At 41.5% G+C, this 24,589-nt stretch overlaps 1 protein-coding gene across 1 annotated transcript in view; it reads right to left on the reverse strand.

Moving 5' to 3' along the window:
* The window catches only part of GLP1R (glucagon like peptide 1 receptor), a gene marked incomplete at both ends in the record, with an annotated part of 87,423 nt that overhangs the window by 48,325 nt on the left and 14,509 nt on the right, over positions 1-24,589 (reverse strand). The window contains 2 exons of the mRNA XM_082305449.1: positions 7,179-7,289; positions 8,599-8,695. Of these exons, the coding sequence (XP_082161575.1) occupies positions 7,179-7,289; positions 8,599-8,695 (208 nt within the window). The remainder of the gene's footprint in view (positions 1-7,178; positions 7,290-8,598; positions 8,696-24,589) is intronic.

The following is a 24,589-nucleotide window of genomic DNA, read 5'->3' on the forward strand; positions in this document are numbered from 1 at the left end:
AAGGGCTTCCCCACCACATGCACAAAGCTCTTTTATATGGCACTAGAGAGACACAGCTAACTTTATGAACTCCTACCACATAGTTGCAGCCAAGCAGTGCTTGGGCTCCTCATTTGCTATCATACCAAATCCTTGCACTGTGCTGTAAGACACATTAGCCACCTATTTCTCATTCTAGTGACAATGGCTTAACCTGCATCGAAGCAGAGGCTACTTTAAACCTCAGTTCTTTTCGCTTCAGTGTGATACTGAGTACCCAGATACCTATAATATCCTTATTTCACGATTTCTTGTTGAGTTAGGGCAATACTATAATGACCAATAATCTTGAATTAGATAAATACTAATACAGCTGCAATCACACCAGTCAGGAAACTGATCTGGGGGGGGCAGGGGGAGGGAAGACTCAAAGGAATGAAGAACCCCCACACACATTTCAGTTGGGTGAAATTCCCAATCTATTTTGCTGCATAGCTACACAAATACTGAGTTTATTTAGCAATTAGATGGCAAAAAGGCAGCAGTGAAGTGCCACTGAAGAAACATAATAAACCAGCCTTTGGGCCACATCCCAAAAGGGTACTGACAACTCAATGTCCAGTACTTCTGTGTGAGCTATAAAATTCCTCTAAAAATTCAGTTTTAATTTACTTGCCCGTCACACAGCAAGTCTGTAGCAGTACAGGGATACATGGTTTTGAGCATAAAATCTTCGTCTAATGGTGCAATTTTTCTTCTAACCAATTATCACAGACATACTCCCAGCCTTCAGAGAGTCCATCCCTGCAGACAGCATGCCAGCACCAAGTTTGGCAGAGATGCTTACACACATGCTAGGTAACACACCAAGAAAGAGTCTCAGGCTCAGCATTTCTAAAGAAATCTGACACACAAGCAGGATGGGATTGATTGTCTCTGCTGTACTTTATAGGCGGCGTTAGCAAGCAGCACTTTCAAAAAGGGCAGAAGATGAACATTGCCATCACAAAGCGAGTGATGCTGTGAAACAAAACCTTGCAACTGCATGCATTGCTTAGCACAAAAGACCTGCAGGCCCATCCTCCATGGATTTGTCTTGTGAAAGACTGGTCTTGAGTCTCCGTAGGCACACAAATCTGAATAGACATACAGCGCTGAGAACACATTTTATTCTTAAGTTTTTCAGGGAACAGATTCCCATCTCCTTACAGTTGCTCTTGTACCTTGAGATAAATGAGCAACCCAAAGACCCTAGAGAATGCGTTACAGCTGAACCCATGCCCACAATGCAGGCAGTGATTCCGCAGCTGCCACATTAACGAAGCAAGAAGTTACACCTCAGTGAGCACCTCTATGGCAGCCAGTAGAGAAAAGAAACTGCTAACATCATGTGGGGTTGGACTAGTGACAGCACATACCTGCTGAGCAGGTAAAAAGTTTGTCGTATCATTTTCGGCTTGCCACTCTGATAGGCAAGCTGCTGAGTTACATCTGCGGTTGAGATTTGCAGAAGGGCAGACTCAAGACTCACAGCCCCTAGGACAAGAAGAGCGGGACACAAACAAGAATAAAAGCTGTTAAAACGTAAGGTTTGCAAAACCTGTAACTGATCAAGGAATGCTCCAGCATTACAAACTTTTCCCATGCAAATTCTTTTCCCCATCTCCTATTCTCGCTGACATCAATGGAAATTTGTAACACGTGACAGCAACTAGTTACTGAGACTTACCATCTTAAAAAAATTAACAGAAACAGAGAATCACAAAAAACAGCCAAGATTGGAAGGGGACTCTGGAGATTTCCTAGTGCAACCCTGCTGTGAGCAGGGTGAACTAGGGCAAGTTGCTCAGGTCCACGTCCAGTCAAGCTTTGACCATCTTCTTCAAGAACAGAGACTCCAAAACCTCTCTGGGTCAGCTGTTCCAGATGTCTGGCCAACCTCACAGTAAAATAATTATGTTTAAAGAAAATTTCCTGTATTTCAGTTTGTGACCATACACACTGACAAGATCCCCGCTGAGTCTTCCCTTCTCCAGGCTGAAGAATACCAGCTCTCTCAGCCTCATCTTGTATGACAGACACTCCCATCCCTTAATAATCTTCATGGTCATTTGCTGGACTTGCTGCAGTATGTCCATATGTCCCTCATACTGGAGAGCCCAGAACTGGACAAAGCACTACAGATGTGTCTCACCCTCAAAGCAGAGGGGAAGGATCGTCCCCTCAAGCTGCCAGTGATGGTCTTCCTAATGCAGCCCAGGAAGCTGTTGGTATTCTTTGCGTCAAGGGTACATTGCTACTCCTGCTGAACTCGGTGCCCACCAGGACCTCCAGGGCCTTTTCTGCAAAGCTGCCTTCCAGCCAGTCAGTACTGGTGCATGCAGCTCTTCCTCTCCAGGGGCAGGACTTTGCATTTCCTTTTGCAGAACTTCACAGGATTCCTATCAGCCCATTTCTTGAGCCTCTCAAGGTCCTTCTGAATGGTAGCACAATCATGTGGTGTATCAGCCACTCCTCGCAGTTTTGTATGGTCTGCAAGCTTGCTGAAGGTGAACTCAGTCCCATCATCCAGATCATTAATAAAGATGATAAACATTATTGGCCCTACTACCAATCCCTGGGGTACACCACTAGGGACTGATTTCCAACTGGACTTTGTGCTGCTGACCACAACCCTATATACCCAGCAGGTCAGCCAGTTTTCAGTTAAACTCATTATTCATTTGTCTAATCCACACTTCATCAGTTTGTCAATGAGGATGTTATGGCAGACAGTGTCAAAAGCCTTACTAAAGTAAAGATAAACAACATCCACTGCTCTCCCCTTATCTGCTGAGTTACTCATCTCATCATAGCAGGCTATCTGGTTTATCAAGCATGATTTCAACCTTTATAAATCCATGCTGACTACTCCCAATCGCTTTCTTGTCCTTTATGTGTTCGGAAACAGTTTCCAGGATTATGTGCTCCATCACCTTCCCGGGGACTTACGTGAGGCCAATCACCTATAGTTTCCCAGATTCTCCTCCTTGCGCTTCTTGAAGATAGTGGTGACAACTGCTTTCTTCCAGTCCTCAAGAATCTCCCTCAATTGCCAGGACCTTTCAAAGATAATCAAGAGTAGCCTCACAATGGCATCAACCCGCTCATTCAGCACTTGTTAGTACATCCCACCAAGTCCTATGGACTTGTGTATGTCCCACTTAAGTGTTCCATAATCTGATCCTCCTCCAAGAAGGGAAACTCTTCCTTGCTCCAGACTTTACCACTGATCTCAGGGCCCTGGGATTGCTGAAGGCAAGTTTTACCAGTAAAGGCTACAGAGAAGAAGGCAGCGAGTACCTCAGTCATTTCCCCATCCTTTGTCACAAGATCCTCCTGCCCCATTCAGCAGTGGATCCAAATTTTCTCTCATATCTGTTTAGAAACCCTTTTTGTTGCCCTTCACATCACTTGTCAGATTCTGCGTAGGTTTTGGCTTTCCTAACCCTATCCATGAATGATCAGTGCTTCTATATGCCTCGTGGCTCACCTGTCTCTGCTTCCAACTCTCCCACACTTTTTAGGGAAATAGACAGGTCATAAAGAGACTTGCGCTCAATGCTTGCTCCATTTCAGTACCCCATCATAAGCAGCATTCAGTTTCAAGTGTTTCACTTTATTCCCCAAGGGACTTCTGGCGGTATAGTGTGAAGTCCCCCAGCAAACTTCTTACACACTTGAAAACCTGACTCCTAATCAACTGAACAGCAGTCTTAAATGGGCAAGCTTGGCTGAAGCACTTCATGCTTAATGATGACCTTCACTGAACATGCTTTGAAGGTACTTCCCAAACAAGTTCTCATCTTTTCATTTCCTCCATTTTCACCAGGTGAAGAGACAGAAGCCCTGCAGTGCTAGAATCTATTTCAAGTTCCAAGTAGGGACTTAAGCAAGAACAAGTAATAAGAACACTTTAGTGATTACTGTAAATCACAGGGTGTCCAATTTCCTATTGCTCTAGGTCTTCCATTATAAAGATGTTACCTGTTCATTGTGGCAGCCCATTAGCATTCTCTTTGAACATGACTCCACAAGACGTCACGAAATAGTATCAGGTCATGGTAATGCAGGCTCCTAAATTGCGTACCTGGCACCGATACAAACTTCTTGTTTTATATTAGACAATGAAAGGCCTCCTTGTTCCATTCTTATTCCTCACTGATAAAACAGAGATTGAGATATATGCACAGTATGCACAACAAGGTTTAATGACTTTCTGAAGTACTTTTGCAATCCTCCCTAGCAAGGGGTTATACAAAATGCTGCTTCTTTTTTTTTTTTTTTTCCCACTGAAACAAACACTGTTTTCAGGATAATTAATTTTTTAAAAAAACTTATTTCCAAAAGCATGAAAGATATTGCGCATTCCAATAATTTATTAATCTGCAGTATTGTGTTAAACCTTGGCTCTCTCCAGCAGTGATGTTTCAAGAGCAGTTGGAAGTCAAATAACTGTGTCCAGGGTCTTAAAGATTGCAAGTAAACAAGTTTAGAGGAAAAGTTTAATCCTGTGAAGAGTTTTAGATACCCAGAAAATTAGCATTATTGGAAAAAATTCTGCAGCATCCAATGATTTTATGTCAATTAATTATGAGGTAAATATTAATTTCATACATTTATAAAAGCTTGTTTACCCATTCTAAAAACATAACATCTTTGTTAATATCCAAAGAGGATTAGCAAACCACATTTTAACTTCAGAGTTTATCAAATTGGCAGTTACTACCAAGACAGTTGAGATAATGCAAAAGATGTGCAGAAGTTAGAAATATGAACACAGTAGCATAATATTCACCTGGTAGAATACAGAGCAATACATCTGGGGGTGGTGGGGAAGTCACTCCAACATAGATGTTCAGCACAAACAAGACAGGAATAAAACTGTCACAGCATGCAGGTCACTTTGGAAAGCAGCCAAGGCAGAAGAGGTAAGCAAGTGGCAGCAGGACCCTGGATCGCGAGGGCAGAAAGAGTGGCCCAGATCTCTCCCCCACACACCACAGGTGTCCCTAACCACTAAGTACACCATAATGTTGTTTCCCATCTCTTCCCTTGAAACCCTAGTATAAAAGATGCACCAAGCTAAAAGTGAAAATAGCAATCCAGATTCGGCAATTTTGTTTTAGGGACTCACCTCTGCGACAAGCTTAAAGGTAACCAAAAAGTTAAATGGTTGCAATAGTCGACCTGACATTTCCCCCCACACACACCATCGCCAAATTTCTGCATTTCCAAGCATCTCTGCCACTCAACAGTAAGAGCCGCTAAGTGCTACAGCAGGTTACCAAGTGTGCTGGGCATCTGTGTCTAGGTGCTGGCAGCAGGGACTGCAGGGCGGCCTCTCTGAGGGGAGACTGGAGCTGCCCCATGCTGGACACAGCTGGTTCCAACAGATGCACCGCAGGGCACAGCTGAGCCCCTCAGCCAAGATGGTGCCACCTCAGGGAAAATGTACGTAAGAAAGGGCCAAACACTGCCTGGCAGTGAGGGGTGAGAAAAAAATTGTGAGAAACAGCCCTGCGAGCACTGAGGTCAGAGAATATGGAGGGGAGGAGGTGCTGCAGGCACCAGAGCAAAGACTTCCTTGCAGCCCCTGAAGATACCACAGTGGATGCGATGTGTTGACCTTGGCTGGCTGCCAAACGTCAACCCAGCCACTCCCCCTCCTCAGCAGGACGGGGGAGAAAATAAGATGGAAAAGCTTGTTAGTCAAGATAAAGACAGTAACTGCAAGAGGTAATGGGCAAAACTGGGACTGGACGTTGCCAGAGAGGGGAATAATTGTGGGGAATCTTTTGCCGTTGTAAAGCAGTGAAGGGACAAGAAGGACGCGTTGTGATGACATTTTGATTTTCGTGTGAGGATTTCCACACACACACACCACCACCCCTTCAAGATAACGACAGTTTAATAAGGAAAGAAAAAGTTGCATGTGCAAAGCAAAGCAAAGCAAGGAATTTATTCACTGCTTCCCATCAGCAGGCAGATGTCCAGCCACTTCTTGGAAAGAAGGACCTCAGCACAGGTAACCATTAGTCCCAACCTCCTGCAGACCCCCAGCCTACTGGCCTTGGGCAGGGCGTGGCTTAGAAAGAGCTTTGATGCTGTGCAAGCAGTGTTCAGCAACAGCCAAACTACTGGTGCATTATCAACACTTCTAGCCATAAATACAAAGAACAGCACCATATGGGCTGCTGTGAAGAAAGTTACCTCCATCCCAGCCAGACCCAGTATCTCCACCCCTTATTCCATACCATTTGCATCATGCCCAGGTCCCACATTATCCAATTATGTAAGTATCCTCTGACCACCCCATCCCATTCCTTTTCTTTCCCATTCCTGAAATCCCTTCGTACCAACACAACATGTACCCCACACTTAAACTATCTTTACGTCCAGTCAGATTTATACATCCTCATTAATCAGTATCCTCTGTCCCTTAACAGGGGCCAAAGCCAATTCACCACACCAAGGCAGCTCATTAATAAACTGTTTCATTTAGACTTCAAAACATAGAAAGGTCTTCACAAAGAACAAGCTGTACAAGTCACTGGTTTCAGACAGCATACTAGATGAAGCAATGTAATACACATTGCCTTCAAGTGCCATCAAGTGTACATGTAGATAACTGTGTAAAATCTAAAGGTGACATTCAGTCCTTCAGAGAAAAAAATGTCTTTGCAACCGCTGACAATGCCTTCATCCGGCAGCATCCTGAGAAATAAGTTTATCTCAGGAAGCAGCACAAAACACTTTCACTTTAGACCTTTTTGTCTTTATCTACCACGGGATGACCTACCATCCAGCTTTGCTACTTTTATCTCAGTTTTCAAACTACACCATTATTATTGTTAGATAGCCTTCAACAAGCACCACAGTACTATTTTATTAATAGTTACCGCTATTCAAGAAGCAAAACTAGATGAGAGCACAAGAATCCAAACTAAATACAGCCCTTAAGAACAGTCTCTTCTCTCATTTTCATTTTACCTTGCTAAATGGAGATAAAGAGTGTATCATACTGAGCCCTATTCCTACTTTTATGATGCAGAGAACTGACTACACTTACAGCCATTTAAGCCAATTTTATCCTTGCCAAGACTGTGCAAGGCAAATGGGGTTGGTTTAAAGCTGTGCCTACAAGGAAAGGCTCTTACCTGCGCTAGCCCAGGGGAGATACCAGGGACAGCTGACATTCACGTAGGTGCCGGGCAGTCCATCTGGCCAGCAGGCATAATTGTCAAATGTTCTGTTGCAGAACTTGCCTTCTGCAGAGAGATGGAAGGGAGGGTCATGCCACTACCATGGACTAACACTGCAAGGAGGAAAAGACTGAAGAGCAGAAGATAAAAGGAAACATGGACACATGCATTTAAGCCGTAACAGCATTATACAATTAAGCTTTGATGTGGAGTTAAATGAGATTTGTCCAAAAGAGTTTATCCCCACACAACACGAAACTGTTGTTTCGGGGGGGAACTGAAGAACAGATTAGGGGTTTTGACTAAATCAAGGTACAAAAAAGGTAAATCCATACTGATCCAATTCCTATCTTTTCTCTTTTACACCGTTACGTGTCTCAGTTTAATTTAAAATCATTTTTGCTATGAATACTATAGATAATCATTCCTGAGAATGGTTCACAGTTGTGCAGTTGGAAAGTCTAGCCTAATATATAGATCCATCAACGAAATATCCACACACAACCATAAGTTTGCATTACAGCTTAATCAACATGGGAATACTTCAACTTCAGATTTATTAAACTGTCATATTTAGAGGGCAGCACTCAACCACCCAACAGGATAATGGAGCAGAGGGAGATGAATGTTTCCCTGCCGCTGTTGTCATCAGCTACTGCTCTCACTCTGCCAAAATAATGCAGTTAAGAGAAGGAAAATCAACAGTTTTGAAATAATTCTTCACAGATACAACTTTAGACCCATCTTATTTGTCTTAGTGTGTCACAAAAGCACTGAAGCACAGGAGAGGCTGCACTGTGTCCAGTTGTGAGCGGCATTGAGAAGTCACCAGTGTCCTCTAAACATCATGATGCAGGCACATCGCAGCTGCTCTCAGCACATTACAGCAGCTCAACTGCTAAGAAAAGCTGCGTTCTCATTTTCACTAAAGCACTTTTTTTTTTTTTTTTTAAAGCCATTTCAGTATTTTACAATGCTCAAAATAATTTATACCAACTTTTAGGCCCACAAACTGCTAGGTCAGTGTGAACGGTCCCAGATTTCCTAACACCTGTGTGCTCTCTCAATCCTGACCCCTAAAAAGGTTTCAGGGGTATTACATTAGCATACTGCTTTGATGTGCTACAGCCACCACTTGCCACTGCAAAACACTCTGGACCTAAAGACTAACATCTTTACAATGAAATTGTTCTATAAAATGCTTCCTCAGCAGAGGGAAGAGTCCCACAGAGAGCAGGCAGAAGCAAATGGGATAAAGAAGAAATGGACTGGAAAGTAAGTTGAAGAAGTATTTTCAAGTCCGTCATCACTCCCTTGCTACTGTTATCACACGTTTTAAATATTAATACATCCTGTCCCTACCAAGCAGGCTTACCTGCCGCAATGGGGGGTGCCTCATACAAGTATTTCAGGCATTGGAGCTGATACTCCTTCCACTTCTGCATAACCCCAGAGAGGGACCCATCTGAACTCTGAAAGAGAAATCATGAGTCTCAGACATTGCAGGGATTTAAACTGTGTATTTTTCATGCAGCCTGAGTAGGTGGGTGTGAAAATGACTGCCACAAGCCAAAACAGCGCTGCTTATCCTAAAGGGTACAAGATGCTACTATGCATTTGCCTGACTGCAACCAAAGAAATCCCTTTCTATTTGTACCGCAAGGAACTGAAAAAAATCCACAAAAAACTACAGTGTCCTCACTGAAACCCAAACTGAGCTAGCCTTGCTCTCTTGAACATGCCCCAATTGTGTGATTTATTATATCATGAAAAGACAGGGACAGCAGCAAGTCCTTTCAGGAGAGATTTTCTTTCCAACAGCAGTATTTCTGCTATGCCATAAATGAGACCAAGTTAATTCACTGCAGATATTGCCCAAGCATTCTTCCAGAAGGTGGATGAAAGCTTTTCCAGCTCAGGTTTTCTTCCATGAACAACAGCTTTTCCCCGCATCCAGCATATTTTTCCTGAAAACGCAGAACAGGGACCTCCTTTCTGCACAGTTCGACAGGCTGCAGGTTCCATCGTCAGCTACCCCAAGTACTGAGGGGGCAGGGGAAAAGCATGTACAAACTGTCTGAGCACAACAGAAATTAGGTGTTATTAAACTGCAAAATTTAGCACTGGCTGCTCACTCAACCCTAGCAGACGCCCCATCTGGCTCACAGAGGCCCAGCTCGCTCATTGCATTTAAGTAAAGAGACATCAGTCCTTCTCTCCCCTCTCCACATTTGTATAAACTGAATTACAAATGTCAGGATTAGCAGGCTGTAAGTGATCAATAATGCAGCTAACTCAGCATTCTTTTTCCAGAGGAAGGCCCAGCATGGATATCTCAGACATACAATCAACAGCATGAACCTAATGGTACAACACACTGAGCGGAGGAAAATTCATCTAATCCCAGCTGTCCATCAGTTTATTAAGTGAAGTATGAGGGTGAATAATCCTTGTAAGTTTACCCTCACAGCTTCAAATGCTAATTTTTATTTTCCATTTGTACTTCTAAACCCATTTCAGATGGTTAGAAGGAAACCAGGGCATGGGAAGGACTGTTTTAAAACAAAGCAGTCATTTTAAACCTATACTGCATTTCAGAAAGCCAAACTGAATGCTGTCCACTACAACCAATGTGACTAAAATCTAGATACCAGTGCAATCACCTTGGTATAAAAGAACAGAAGTAGAACTTCTGGCATTTTTGGACTACAGACCTCTCAAGTCCTCTTCTCTTGTATCCTTCCGATAAAAAAAAAAAAAAAAAAAAAAAAAAAAAAAAGTATTTAAAAAACCAGAACACCATATACATCACACTTCTGCCTGGATTAAGCCACTACATTTAATTACAAAGATGCTCTTGTACATGTGATGAGAAGTACAATGCTTAGTAGATAGCTGTGTTGTGTTTCAAGAATAACTGCTTATATTTGCATGCAACATAACTGTAGCTAGGGCCTCATGGCCAAAATTTTAGAAGAATTTAGCCAGCTCCCCTAAAGTCAAAACAAGCACAAGCCTGTGGATGTTTGAAACTCCGACCCTTGTGTGCCTGATTTAAATCATCTTATCTATGCCAATAAATGCTGCCAAAGTCTGTCTGTGCTAAAGTCCCTAGTGTAAAATGAATGCATCCTACTGAATTTTAAACCCATGTGCATATGGAAACACACAAACCAGTAGCGTGGTGATCTACACTCAACATATCTGAAGGAGAAAGAAAATGTCATCACCTAAATTAGGTCTACAGGTGTGTGTAGAGAAACACATAACCAGTAACTCTAAAACTAAAATGTCATCTACAGATCCACATAGGTTGAATAAGGATGGATGACGAGTACAGGGAGAGGGAACAACTTTCAAATCTAAGTTTCTCTGAGGCAGTCTTTAAAAAGTAACTTTCAGGTTATGCATTGCTTAAAAGGTCTTTATTTTACAAGAGTGGTTATTGAAATCATACAGGACTGTTTCACCACCCTCTCATCACCAGGTTAACACTTCAATAAATGAATTTGAAGGAACATTCTCAGGATGAACTCTGAAATTATGATTCAGAATAATTTCAGAAGCTACTAAGTGTCACACATCTTCCCAAAAAGTAACTATTGATCATGCATGCAGATGACCACATCAAGTTAATCCAAATTCAGCTTTTAAAATCATTACAAGATAAAGAAGCGTACAGAGTTTCATTTAGAAGCAACACTCTACCTTTTAAAACATCCTGAAAATATCCTAAAACTGCTTGCACTAAGAAAATTAGCTCTTTTGGAGTCAGCAAGCCTTAAAGTACTTTCTTCTAAATCAAGTTTTCATCTATTGCCTTCATGAATGCAGGAATAACCAGCTGTAATTACAGCTTAGGAAAAAGCAACCCTCTATCCCTCCATTTAATGAAAAAGCACAAACATTCTACTTATAGTGGTTTCTCATAATGTGAGAGGACAACTCTAACAAGGAGATTAGCAAACTATAAGAATAAAATAATTAGACATGCCTTTTTGTGGAGATGACTGATTTGGTAGACAGTTTTCTATTACCTATGTTCTGTTGCAATAAGACAATCAAATATAAATCCCAAGACTACATAATTTGCTCTCGCTACACAACGGTTTACTCTGGTTCAGCTAAATACCATATGTTGTTATCAGACAAATTGACTTAAATTTGATTTTAATATATGCTAATCCCCATTTTCCAGAGATTTTGGCCCATGTGAACAAGAATCACAAGTTATACAGTGCCACAGATTTACAATGTGAGTAGTTATTCAAATAAGAGATACTTTATTTTCTTGGAAAGTGATTTAATTCCTTCTGCAACATCAAAGCACTAAACACACATATACGAGGGCAAGGTTCCTGGGTCAGTACCCAAAATTTGGAGCAAATTGCAAAAGTTCAAATAGCTTTATTAAACTCAGGACTATATTTTTGTTGCTAAAAGCACTGGTCCTTGCATTTTAGTTGTGGGTTTGTTTGGGGTTTTTTTGTTTGTTTGTTGGGGTTTTTTTGTTTTTTGTTTTTTTTTTATTTTTTTTATTTTTGGTATTGTTTCGTTTTTTCTCCCCAGTTATACTCAACCATGGGAGGAAAAACAGTAGTAGTTTTGCGGTGGTGAAAATATATCACAGAAGGATAGTGGAGGAGAAGAGGATGGAAAAATGGCTGACTGGTTAAGTTGAAGGAGTCAGAAGGCAAGAATGGATGAAGGACATTAAGGAGGTGAGTAATGGTGCAGCCTAAGGAGCATAAAATGGATGCAGAAAAATTAAGACAGGCAAGAGCACAGAGACTGGAAGCCTTTCAGTGTATGTAAATAATTAAGTGTAATTAATCTCTAGTGATAAATTAGCTCACTCAACAGGCTGAAGACAGAATTCCTTACAAATCCTTAACACCTTTATAAAAAAGTCTCTTTCTGTAGCCATCATTTGTATTCATAGACCTACTGTAAAAGGAAGCATTTTAATCACTTTTCAACATCTTTGAAACTATTCTTGCTACGACAAAAATGGCATCCACACAGATCCAAGGTGATCGATGCTACAAAAGCATTGTTCTAACACAGTGAAATCTGAGCACACAGAGTATAAACCTGCAGAGGGCTCAGGCCAGACAAGATGCACCATGAAATGGCATCATTCAGAGTGGAAGGGAGAATTCTCAGAGCTTCAGAAGCAGCCAGTGACTCCTGGGGTTATTTTCTTCTCTCTTCTCCCATCACCACATAAAAGGTCTTACATGCAACACAATAAGAAATTCCTCCTTGCATTTATATTTCTTATGTCTTTCGTAGTCTGTTTTTAAATGGGAACACTTACAGCTTTTTCATGCTTTTAACATTTCAGGATAATAAGCAAGACTTCAACTTGCCACTAAAGGCTCATATGTAATGTTACAACCACTGGGACCTCCAAAATGCTAATCTTAGTCTTCAAAAGCAAAAGCTAGGCAACCTGGCATTGAACCACACTTCAGTATGGCCTTGGTATTCTTCCCTCGGGTAGTAATGATGACATATCTACCTCGTAGGAGGAGGGTTCAGATTACATTTACGGCATTTTATCTCAGAAGCACCAGTGAGTTACTTTGAAACTTTACTGCCCTTTTTGAAAAGTCCAATGCAACACATTATTTCAAGGCTATTCTGCTCAGGATCAGCACAGCAACTAAGTCCAAGATAGGTGAAGATTGCACATTACTAGCTTTATGCTCATTCTGACTTGACATTCTTTCCAGTATAATATGGATCTTATTAAATTATCTGTTATGTCAGCATAAGCTATAGGTCTGCATCAATAAAAGCCAACACAGAGTGAAAGCTAAGCTGGCCACCTAACAGGTTTATTCAATTCATAGCATGGACATAAGCTTGAATTTATGAGACAGTTTTGTCCTCAGTTCACAGCCCAAATGGGGCAGAGCACAACACTGCTACCCCAGAAAGCTTTGCTGTGACCCAATAGCACCTTGCATTTATTGAGATGAGATTCCTCCTGCCCAAGAAAGAATGATTTCCAGATTTGAAACTTAAATGAATTCATTTGTGTGGGGCTTAAATACAGTCACTTTCCTGAAAGCACTTTCCCACCTGACAAGACACTTCGGCTTGCCGCAACAGCACCTCTGGGAGCAGAAGTTTAAAAACAGAGGCTATAGCACAGCACAACTCTGCAACAGGGCTAGCTGTTCACAGAACAAACTTATTTCCCCCTGAAATTTGTCATCACTTTTCTCCACTTCTAATTTGAAGTAAATATGAAAGCATATGAATGGCAGGATGCCAAAGAGATGAGCTTTAACCTGATTTTATTACTTAGTTCAACTTCTGTGTAATGAGCTAATCTGAATCCATTATAGGCAGCATCTCTAACAGTCCAGTTACTCTCCTTTAAGTACTGAAGCTATGTCAAAGGAGGAATCGCATCAAAAATTACAGTGCTGTCTCTACTACAGATAGTAGAAAAGAAGTATCATTAAAGACACCTGAGCAATACCTTTTCCAGAGATCATAAAATGAGATCATACTTTAGGACATCTGACATCCCCCAGATTTCTGCATTTGTCATATTCTCTTCCCATATTATGCTGCCCAGTATCGAGTTTAATGTAGTCATCTGACATGCAAGACTAAGTAACCCTTTGAGGTAAAGTCATTATTTTCTGTCCCTTCTGTAGGGCTGCTTGACTGATCAGATGATATAACATTAATTATGCTTCCCAAGTCATATTTTACAAGATACTTCATCAGCAGTTCGATCACTCTGGACAAATCCCTCACCCTTCAGAAAAAACAAACAGGGGATCAAAACAACTTTTCTTTCAGATAAAAGTCTACTGCCAGCTTCTAGGAGCTTTTCCTGTAAACGCTTCTGTTCCTTAGTTACTGATGAACCAATGACTTCAGTAGCTCAAGAGCACCAGAAAAAGAAACCTTTCAGCATCCTCTGTGCTAGTGAAAAGCAGCAAATGATGAGCTCCCACAAAAGGAGCTACTGGATTCAGCAAGAAACTCCCTGGTGACGTCTGCCAGCTGAGTTTTCTCCTAGGCTGCAGCAGCTTAGCACTTACAATGAGACCTTCAAGAAAAACAAAAAGTCCCAGGACTTTGATAAAGGCAAGTCTTGAAAACCGTGCTTCACCAGCTGTCTAACCATGGAGACCCTTCTATTCTGTCACTGTTTTAAGACTTCAAGTTTCAAGACATCAAGCTTTTGAACTCAAAGCTGCAAGAGCAAGCTGTCATCAGGCACTTATATCCAATCAATGCACAGAAGAGACACTCCTCCTCTGCCGGCCTCTTCAGAACTTCTCAGCCCAGACTGACAGCACACCTCCAGTCCTGAACAGTAACCTTGGGCTTTCAGGAACTTCCCAAAACACACAAGATCGCCCCCATTCCATTTCATCCTCTGCCTGAGCAGCTTCAAAACAGTATTTCAGCCCATCCAAAGAGCATCCTGAAAGAGCAAACACTCCTGTCAAAGACAACAATATGTATAAAAATACCTGTGTGGAGTTTTCTTGGTTTGTTTGGGGTTTTGTTTTTGGTGGTGTTTGTTGTTTGTTTGTTTTAAATCAGAAGCTGAATCTCAGGATCCCTCTCAGCCAAAAATAACCACTGCACCACATGGTCCCTCATCCTGGCCTGCCTGCCCTCATGCCTTTTTCTTCCTCTTTTGCACACCTGCCAGCTTCAGAAGGAAGGGTTGGCTCTGCTCACTCTCATAGCAGCCCATCGCACAGGGCACTAATCACCACCCCATCTCCCCTCATTCTTAAGACCTGTTCTTGCTAGATTAAGGAAAAAAGGATAAGTATATGCATCTCCTAAAGAAGGTTTGAAAATGCAGATTTCCAAATGCAGAATGCTTCTGCCCAGAGTCTCAAATAAGGCATTTTAAAGAAGAAAAACAAAACTGACTCGAGGCATATTCCTGCTCTCAGTACTTCTGTTGACTAGGTACAGGCAGCTCCCACTTCAGCTGACTTACCGTTTCACAAATCGTTCCAAATACATAAGCTGTCTGAACAGGTGGGAGAATTCAGCCCTGACCACAAGGGTTTCCACTCTGGGACCAAACAACCCAGGTCTGTCCTGGGATGCTCCATCTGTGCTTTGAAACTGAGCAGTTTTCTCTTCCTATCCCTGAAATTTTTGTTTTGACAAGGTGCATTACAATGAGAATAATATCTCTTGGCCCCTCGCGTTTTCTGGATCAAGGCAAAGTATTTGGCATTCAGAAGCATAGATGTCAAAGAAAACTTTTTTAACACCTAAATCAACTTGCATAGTATACAGTCTCAGAATCACAGGATTAAAGTACAGCCTAAGATTTCAGCATGCTACAAAATTAAGCATCATCTTCTAGAGACATAAATAAATAAAATCAAACTCCTGTAGGTCAGGTAGGACAGACTGCAACCGTGTTACAAAGTTGTGTTCCAAGGGTTATTCTATTGTTTCTGTCTTCAGTGATGGACAGACCTGGGATGAAAAGTTACCTGCAGAGTTTTTCTGCCCCGTGAAGACCTTTCCCAGCCTGGAAAGAGGTTTCCTCTTTGGTCACTGTAGGATCCATGAATGTGTATGCTTACAGTTGAAGCAGACACATATTTGGATTGACAGCCATTGTTACCAGAAAATACTATTTTCGTTACAATGTCTTTCATCTGTTCTGGTAAATGTTGCTGTCAAGGATGTATTACATGAGCCAGTCATAAAAATTACAGAAGAAACTACTGAGCAACTATGCACAGAGAGGGAAGAAAAAAAGCAAAATCCAAAAGCAACTATAACTCCCAAACTCTTGGGGAGCAGAAAGCAATCCCACAATTTTAGTGGGAGACATAGTATGCCAGCCATCATGAGAATTAAATGATCACAGGACTCCTGTACAAGGAGTTGTACTTTGCATTGCAAATCTAGACACATGCTTTGCAAAGTGCTCTTTAGAAGAGGACTTTTATTGATGCAGTTATACAAAAGAGCAAGCAAAACAGCAGAATAAAGAGTTTAAATTGCATTTTTAGATGGATACAACAGGTGTACCGCTAGAAACACTATGGAAGGAACAAAGGCAAAGTTGAGCAGTGTTGTGGGAGCAGGGTAAGCTACAAAACAGAAGATGAAAAGAGTGCATCAGATCTATGCTCACAGATTTAGAAACAAAATGTAGCCTATGCTACTGGAAGAGGAACTCAGCATTTCATTAAAAAAGTTGTAATAACATAAAATCATAGAATGGTTTGGGTTGAAAGGGACCTTAAAGATCATCTAGTTCCAACGCCCCAGCCATAGGCTGGGACATCTTTCACTAGAACAGGTTGCTCAAAGCCCCATCCAACCTGACCTTGAACACTTCCAGGGATGGAGCACCCACAACTTCTCTGGGCAACCTGTTCCAGTACCTCACCACCTTCATACTAAATAATTTCTTCCTTATATCTAATATAATTCTACCCTCTTTTAGTTTAAAACCATTGCCCCTTGTCCTATCACACTACAAGCCCTGGTAAAAAGTCTCTCTCCATCTTTCTTATAAGCCCCCTCTTTAAGTATTGAAAGGCCACAATAAGGTTTCCCTGAAGCCTTCTCTCCTCCAGGCTGAATTACCCAAGTGCTCTCAGCCTTTCTTCATAGGTGGGGTGTTCCAGCTCTCAGATCATTTTCACAGCCCTCCTCTGGACCCACTCTAACAGGTCCACATCTTTCTTGTACTGGGGGCCCCAGAGCTGGACACAGTACTGCAGGTGGGATCTCATGAGAGCAGAGTAGAGTAGAGGGGCAGAATCACCTCCCTTGACCTGCCAGCCACACTTCTTTTTATGAAGCCCAGGATACGGTTGGCTTTCTGGGCTGTGAGCACACATTGCCGGCTTATGTCCCATTTTTCGTCCACCAGTATCCCCAAGTCCTTCTCTGCAGGGCTGCTCTCAATCCAGTCATCACCCAGTCTGTACTCATACTGATGATTGCCCTGATCCAGGGGCAGGACCTTGCACTTGGCCTTGTTGAACTTCATGAGGTTCACATGGGCCCAGTTGTCAAGCCTGTCAAGCTCCCTCTGGGTGGTATCCCTTCCCTCAAGCGAATCAACTGCACCACTCAGCTTGGTGCCACCTGCAAACTTGCTGAGGATGCACTCAAACCCACTGTCTATGTCATTAAGAAAGATATTTAACAGTACCAGTCCCAATACAGACCCCCGAGAGACCCCCTTATATCATATCTCTTAGTCCTGTACAGGGTCTTGAATACTATAGCAGCACTGGATGCCTGCATCTGGGCAACTGACTCATCCTGAAGGTCTCTGAGCTGCTGAAGCAAAACAAAGCAGAGAACATCTGTCAAAGCTGGACTTCTGGCTCCTCTTGCTGTGGTTTAAAATGCAATTAGTTAAGCTGGTTCTTTATGACATGCTGAACCAAGTGCATTTTAAAGGATCTGTTTCTTAAGCTTGTAACTGACTGGTTTCTCTCTAACAGCCAGCAACGGTCCAGTCCCAGAGCTGGCTGAGCAAAGAGACAGACAGAGCCTGCAGTCCCACAGAGCCAGGGAATTGCAACATTTGAGTTTCCAAGCACAAAAAAAAAAATTAATAAAAAAAATAGAGGATTTCACAAAAAAAAAGTAAAAGTAATCTTCATTACAACCCCAGGGACTGAGAGAACATCACTTCGTTGTAAATAACCTGTATTTTCACTAGGCAAGAAAAACTCTAAATCTTTTCACCTTTCACAAAGTGTCCCAAGGAAGTGAAGCTGCCCTCAACTTTTCAAATGACTATTTAACAGTCACTCTTCTTAAAGAGCCATGGTGCTGGAGCAGAAGGCAAGGTGTAGAGAGTTAGCTGTTGTTCCCAGGATCACAAGTCCTACAGTAATGTAAACCTGGTCACCAGTTTGTCATCTCCTCACTGCAATCCCTCCAGTAAGTTCAACAACAAGAAAAAAAAAAATCCAACTAAATCAGACATATTAACCTTCACAGACTTTTCTCTCACTGAATGCATTTCCAGTTACACTTTTTTATTTTTAAACAAACTTAGTTCTCCAGTTTAAAAAAAAAAAAAAAAAAAGGATTTGATAGAAAAACAATCACCACAAAGCTATTTTAAAAACACCACTACACACAAAACCAAAAACTCCAGTATATAATTTCATGGGTTCTGCATCTACCGTTTGTACAGAGATTGCTAGAGAAGAATGCAATCAAATCTGTATGGCTTTTGCAGTTCTAGTTGAGAGCAGTAGTTTATTTTGGTTTTAACTAAGGCAAATTAACTCCCTCATCGTCACAGTGGCTCAAGGTCCGCTATCCCATTAACTGCCATATTGCTCTTTCCTGCCCACCCATCCCCCTACCAATACATAGCACCTTTGCAAATTGCTAGTATTTTCATCAACAATTATGACACATTTGACAACAGAGCATACAAGAGAAGCTCTGCCAGGGAAGCTCATTTTCCAGACATCATCTGTTTTCCTTCCAAATATTAAATAAAAGACAATTCAGAGGTACACCTTTGCATAACATAATGACATGGGTTTATCACATCTAGACAGGACAGAACCCCTAGAACAATATCATTGCAGTATTGCAGCATATACAGTAGAGTTCACATTTATTTGGTTGGATGCAGTGTGGTAATTTACAGCCCGCATATGATCTTATACTTTTCAGCATTCAACCCACACGACTGCCAAGTGTTATATTCCAAGGGCTTGATTTGTCAGAAACAAGATGGGAGCAATGTTGCATAAAGGCTAGAGTCTTAACTCAGCCCAATACAGAGAAGCATTACAATGAACAAAAAACAAGTAATAAGACAAATGAAAAAGGTGTACTGAGATGCTACCCAGGGACTGCACTCTGATCACGTGAAATGCAGAAGTAATACAGGTTGACAAACAAGGACCAAATCAACATGCCTGAAATTAAGCTCCCATTGGATGATCATGTTATTTTATCCAGATTCGAGGGGAAGATCTTGCAGTCCCTGGACATCAAAATCAATAGGGGGCACAAGCTAGAAGAAAAAAATCTGGCACTACACTCTACTGCAGCAGCATCCTCAGAGCTGTGTTCCCAGGCAGAGGAAGCCAGATGACATCACCACTTCCAGAGACCACCCAAACATGGAACTTGTATTCCTGCCTTCATCCCACCTCCCATGTCCTTTTCCTTCCACCTTTCTTTAAAACAGAACTTAGAAGAGTTTAGCTTCTAAACTCTGAACTCTTCTAAACAGAGCTGCCTTTTTTTTTTTTTTTTTCTTTTTTTGGCTAGGCTCGTGAAAGCCTCTAAGCAGAGAGGCAATTTAAAGCATCAACTTAACTTGACAACAGCCTGCCATATTTGTGAGGTCTCAGTAGCTAAGGCTGTAGAGTCATCTTTGTCCAGAAGTGATGTTACAAGCAAGAGCCAACAGCAGATATGAGCGCACTACAATGTTTGCTTTTATTTGCAGAGGCCAATTCAGCTTCCTTGAAGACAAAAATAAAACAGCTCCAGCGTGAAACCTAAATTTTCTGCTTTTTCATTCTCTGAGGACAGTCATTGCCATCTTCTACAATATTTAAAATTACAATCAGATAGAATTCATCTAGTTGCAGGACACAGGAATGAAAGCCATTAAAATCAGGATCTTTCATTAATACTTTAATTGACAATAGCTTTTTCTCACCCCCCCCCCCCGGTTGGTTTTTTTGGGGTTTTTTTTTGGTTTTTGTTGTTGTTGTTGTTTTTTTATCTTTAATACAGGACTGATGCTTTTTAGAGCTTTCCATAGGACTAAGCAGCTGAAGACTTTGAAATTAAGGAATTCCAAACAATTCTTAGCTGTTCAGTATTTCATTGTAACAATTACCACCTTTGACTCAAATGATTTGGCAGGATCAATAACGCCCTCCCCTCCTCCCCCTTTACACAAGTAAAAGTACCTGTCAAATTTATCCAGAATAGGTTTACTTCCCAGTTTTCCTAAGTTCCTCTCAGCCAGGGAAACAGACTACAGAAATACAGGCAAGTCAAGTTGAATCACAGACTTTCCTTACTTGAGGACTGCAAAGCAACTTATGAACCACGCTATTACCATAGGAATCAGATCAGGCTTTTCCTCAAATCTGAATTAGTCTACCACAACACCTCTTTCAAAAACAAGACTAGTTTCTTCATTTTGGAAGCACAGCGGAATGAAAATATTATGAGAGATGCCAAGTGTTACAGCAAGCGAATGGGTGACCAAGACACAAATAGACTCTGGGAGTTCTGTCTTCTGGTTCCCCCAAGATGACGACAATAATATCAGTTCTCTGAAGTTAGTACCATGACAGATGCATGTATAGGTGACACAGAAGTTAATAAAATTAAAAATCCTTCTGTATGCTTAATCTTGCTTCAGTACGCCTTTTCCTTGAGCTCAGAGGATTTTGTAGTTTAAGAATTTTACTAAAAAACAATCCTCAAACATTTCTTTCAGTAGTCAATATTGGGCCAGTTTATCAGACATTCTACACCATGAGTCTCTCAAACAAACAAACCAGCAATTTTTCCAATTCCTTCTCCGAGTATTTTGATTGGGTAAGCAATAAAATGAGTAAGCAGTCCACAACCCATTTCAGTATCACGCATGCATCAGCTCACTGTTCTCCCTATTCCTCTACATTCTTACCTCTGTTGCATTAACCTTGCATACATAATATTCAGATACTAATACTCAGTCCCTCTTCTGCGCAGAGATCCTGGCATTGACTGCACAAGTTGAATCTGTAGCAAATGGTCTACGCATTAGTTCTGCAAGGCAATCCCACATGCTACTGTGCTTCTGCCTCCCCAACAGTAGCACCAGAGAGGAACTCAGATGCAACATGTAACCTCTAGTTTTTCAGAAATTTATCCCTACCCCATCTTCAGGCCACTTCTAGCAGGCTTTAATCTTCGTCAGTTGGAGTCTCACAATGTAATTTTCCCAATACGTGGGAAATCGGTGGGTTTTCTTCATTCCGAATCCTTACCAGCCCCAGGGAGAGATCTTATTTCTTTACTCCTGGCAGATATCACAGCCGTCAGCCCCACAGGTCTGCTGTGGCAACAGACAGTTTCAAAGACAGTCATAACTCTCCATGGAAATCAGCCTGCCTCCCCGCCTCAGCCTTTCTTTCATTTCCCGTACTCTTGTAGAGGTATATGGAGCTAAAGAGGCTTGTGGCTTAAGCTACAGAAGTGAATTGCGATTGTGTTGATGTTAAAGCTGAGTGGACTTACGCTTCCTCCCACCCTTCTTTGGGAAGACCTTCAAAAGAAAGGGGAAAGTGAGCAACAGAGGAAGACTGCTGTTCAGGCAGCAAGCACACTGGTTTTCAGAAAGCAAGAGATAGGATAAAGCCCAAGAGCAGTGTGAAACAAATTCATAAGCCAAGCAAAGAAAAACATGCAGAGAGCTTCTCAAGAAAGCTGTCCAGCATGCACAAATGGAAACACAGTAGAAAGAGCTGCCACTCCAGTCAAATCTCTAACCTTTGTCAAAATGAATATTTTAAGTTGTGCACAAAGCTTCCTGTCCCCCAGCTCCAAGTTTCAAAGCACCGAAGGAAGCAGTGACCATGCAGTAATAAAGCTGAAAATAGATAGGTCACTTAAAGGAATCAAAATCATTCCATTAGTTCCATGTTAGTAGTTTCACAGCCACATATTTCGCGTCTGACATTAACCTTAAATCAAGCAGCAATTGTAGGGACAGAACAGATTCACAGAGAAGAGGCTAGAGAAAAAACTTGGGAACTTAACTAGCAGTGGCTTTATTTGACATTTTGTCTTTTCCAATAAAAGTTTGCTCTCTGAACTAACTTGCTCTGTAAAGGACTTTTATGTTATACACATCAGTTCATCCTTAAGATGTACTTCTGGAGCACAAAGTCATCTTACAGCATAACTATCAGCATTTAAAGCAGCATAAACCAGCACTGCTGTTGAAAGAAGTGGCTTCTCTATCCCCAGAGAAAGGTTTTGATTTCCTCCCCCACACCTCACTCCCCTTTTCTCCTCATGCCACCATAAGCACTCGTGCCATCACACTGTAAGCCAGACAGGAAAACTCTCCAGGGTAAAATTAAACAGGCAAAATGTTTAAGAAGATAAGAGCTGCTGTGAAGCAGAGACAAAAGCAGCACAGCTCACAGTGAGGCATAAGAATAATAATTATCTACCATCTTAGAACTAAGAGGAGCTTAAAATTAAACCCACAACATGTATAAAAATGTTAAGCTAGGAGTCAAATGGAGTCAAATGTTTATTACTCACAAAGAAGCAAAAAGACTTGAGGACTTCTGTTGGAGAAATAGCCCTTAAGGTCTCTTCATCTATGCTCATTACACCTTTTGCCACTAGGAATGGTACATGGCAACCATGGTGACCTTGAGGCCAGAAGGACCCATGATGACAATCTCATCAATTCCCTGCATAGCACCTTCTAGAGCCCCACACTAACTTCTGCATCCATCTCACACATGCTAGCTTAACCAGAAAATACCACTCAGACACACACATCTAATCTTGACTTGAAGACTCCAAGCAACAGAGAATCCACTGCACCCTTAGGCAAGCTGCTACTGTGGTTGATTACCCTCAGTACTGAATTCCACACTTATTTCTGGTCTGAGTTGAATTAACCATGCAAATAAGTTTCCCTAAAAGGAATTACCTCGCAAAACGTGAAGTATGTCACAGTAGTTTTAATTAATAAAATGGGACTGATATAATTAAAATAAAATACACCCGATTCAATTTTCCCTAGATAACAGGTTGGTTAGTATTTGTGACGTTAGATCATTTTTCAGCCTTTTCACAACACTGTTGGATGAGTATCAGATTAAACAGCTAACAATCACTAGTGAAAGCAAACACAAACTGAATTTTTCATAGTATTGCTACCATACGGTACTGTGCTAACACTCTGCTCTGGAGCCCTGTGGAGGAGAGGCCAGACTCCTCCACCCCACTGCTGTTAAGACTGCGCTGGTTTCCGACAAAGGAGTCAGCTGTCCTTCAGCCCCAGCCGCCGCAGACTTTTTCTACTTTAATTTCCATTAGCATTTTTTAAACTGTTGGTTTGTACTTGTTGCCATCAGCGTCCTTACCTTTTTGTTGTACATCATTGCTGCAGTTATTTTATCCGCCACTTCCATTTCTTGCAAGAATGGTTTAAGTTGTTACAGAAGACCACTACACAGCTGGCGGTACTGGGGACACTATCAGCATCTTGAACACCTCAAAGTTAAAAGTATTTGTGCTTTTATATGGCAATTTTTTCCTTTCATGTCATTTTTACTCTTTCAGCTTTGCAGCTGCAGATGCTAGCTTACATTTCTTTCTACTTTTCCAATTGGAAGAAGGAATGCATTGGGTAAACAAGTCAAAATTTGTAGATGGAAGTGCTGCAGTATCAGGGCTGTAGATGACATCTGCTTCTAGAGATTGGTAAAAGCTTTCATGCCTGACTACCTTGCCCAAAAAATAAGTCTGTTCCTCACAGCTAGCAAAGTAGCACGCTGATATACTACAGACAACAGCCCCTCTTCCACCTCCGGTATCTTTTTGCTTTAGTAGCGTAGATTTTGGGGACAGAAAGTTCACCAAAATGTTTAAAATAGGTAAATTAGCCACTCTATGTGAACATTCTGCTCAAACATCACACCAGCCACACACACCCCTCTTACACCCTTCCAAAGCACCCAGAGAATACAGCATTACATGCCCCTTGCCTTTTTCCTTTCTTGCTGTCTTTTTCCTCTCCCTCTTACTGAGAGAATGTGGAGTCTAGGAAGACATGACTCAAAGCACAGGACCTTAAGTGGATTCACAGTATGGAAGCATTAATAGTCTCCATTCACTTTCTAACTTTAATTATTGGATTCTACCTAAATGTCTCAGCTGTTTTATCCTCCTTTCTTACACATACACCCACACCCACATATAATACTTAAATTCATTTTTACTTTGTATGCTATGGAAATCCAGCAGATCTCAACCTAAGATTAGTGTCTCCAAGGCTGTCCAAGATGCTTTTGCACTTTTATTGGAAGAGCACCTTTTGAAAGGAACCACAGCTTCTCTCTCCATGTCTTATTACTCTGTCACACCTAGCTCGCAACAGGCTGAAAGCAATCACCAATATTCCTGTAAAAAAAGAAACTCACACCCACAAAATGAACCAAGTTATTCTTCATCACTAAGTAATAAAATCACAAATTTTAAACCCTATGAAGGACTAGTCAGTAGATCGGATAGACCTTTAAGATGGACATGTGGTACACAGACACCGTAGAATATGCTGCAATTAAGATTTTACCTAGTGAGCCAAACAT

This window comes from Platalea leucorodia (assembly GCF_965183815.1).
Source record: "Platalea leucorodia genome assembly, chromosome: 3".
In the NCBI taxonomy this organism is placed as follows: Eukaryota; Metazoa; Chordata; class Aves; order Pelecaniformes; family Threskiornithidae; genus Platalea; species Platalea leucorodia.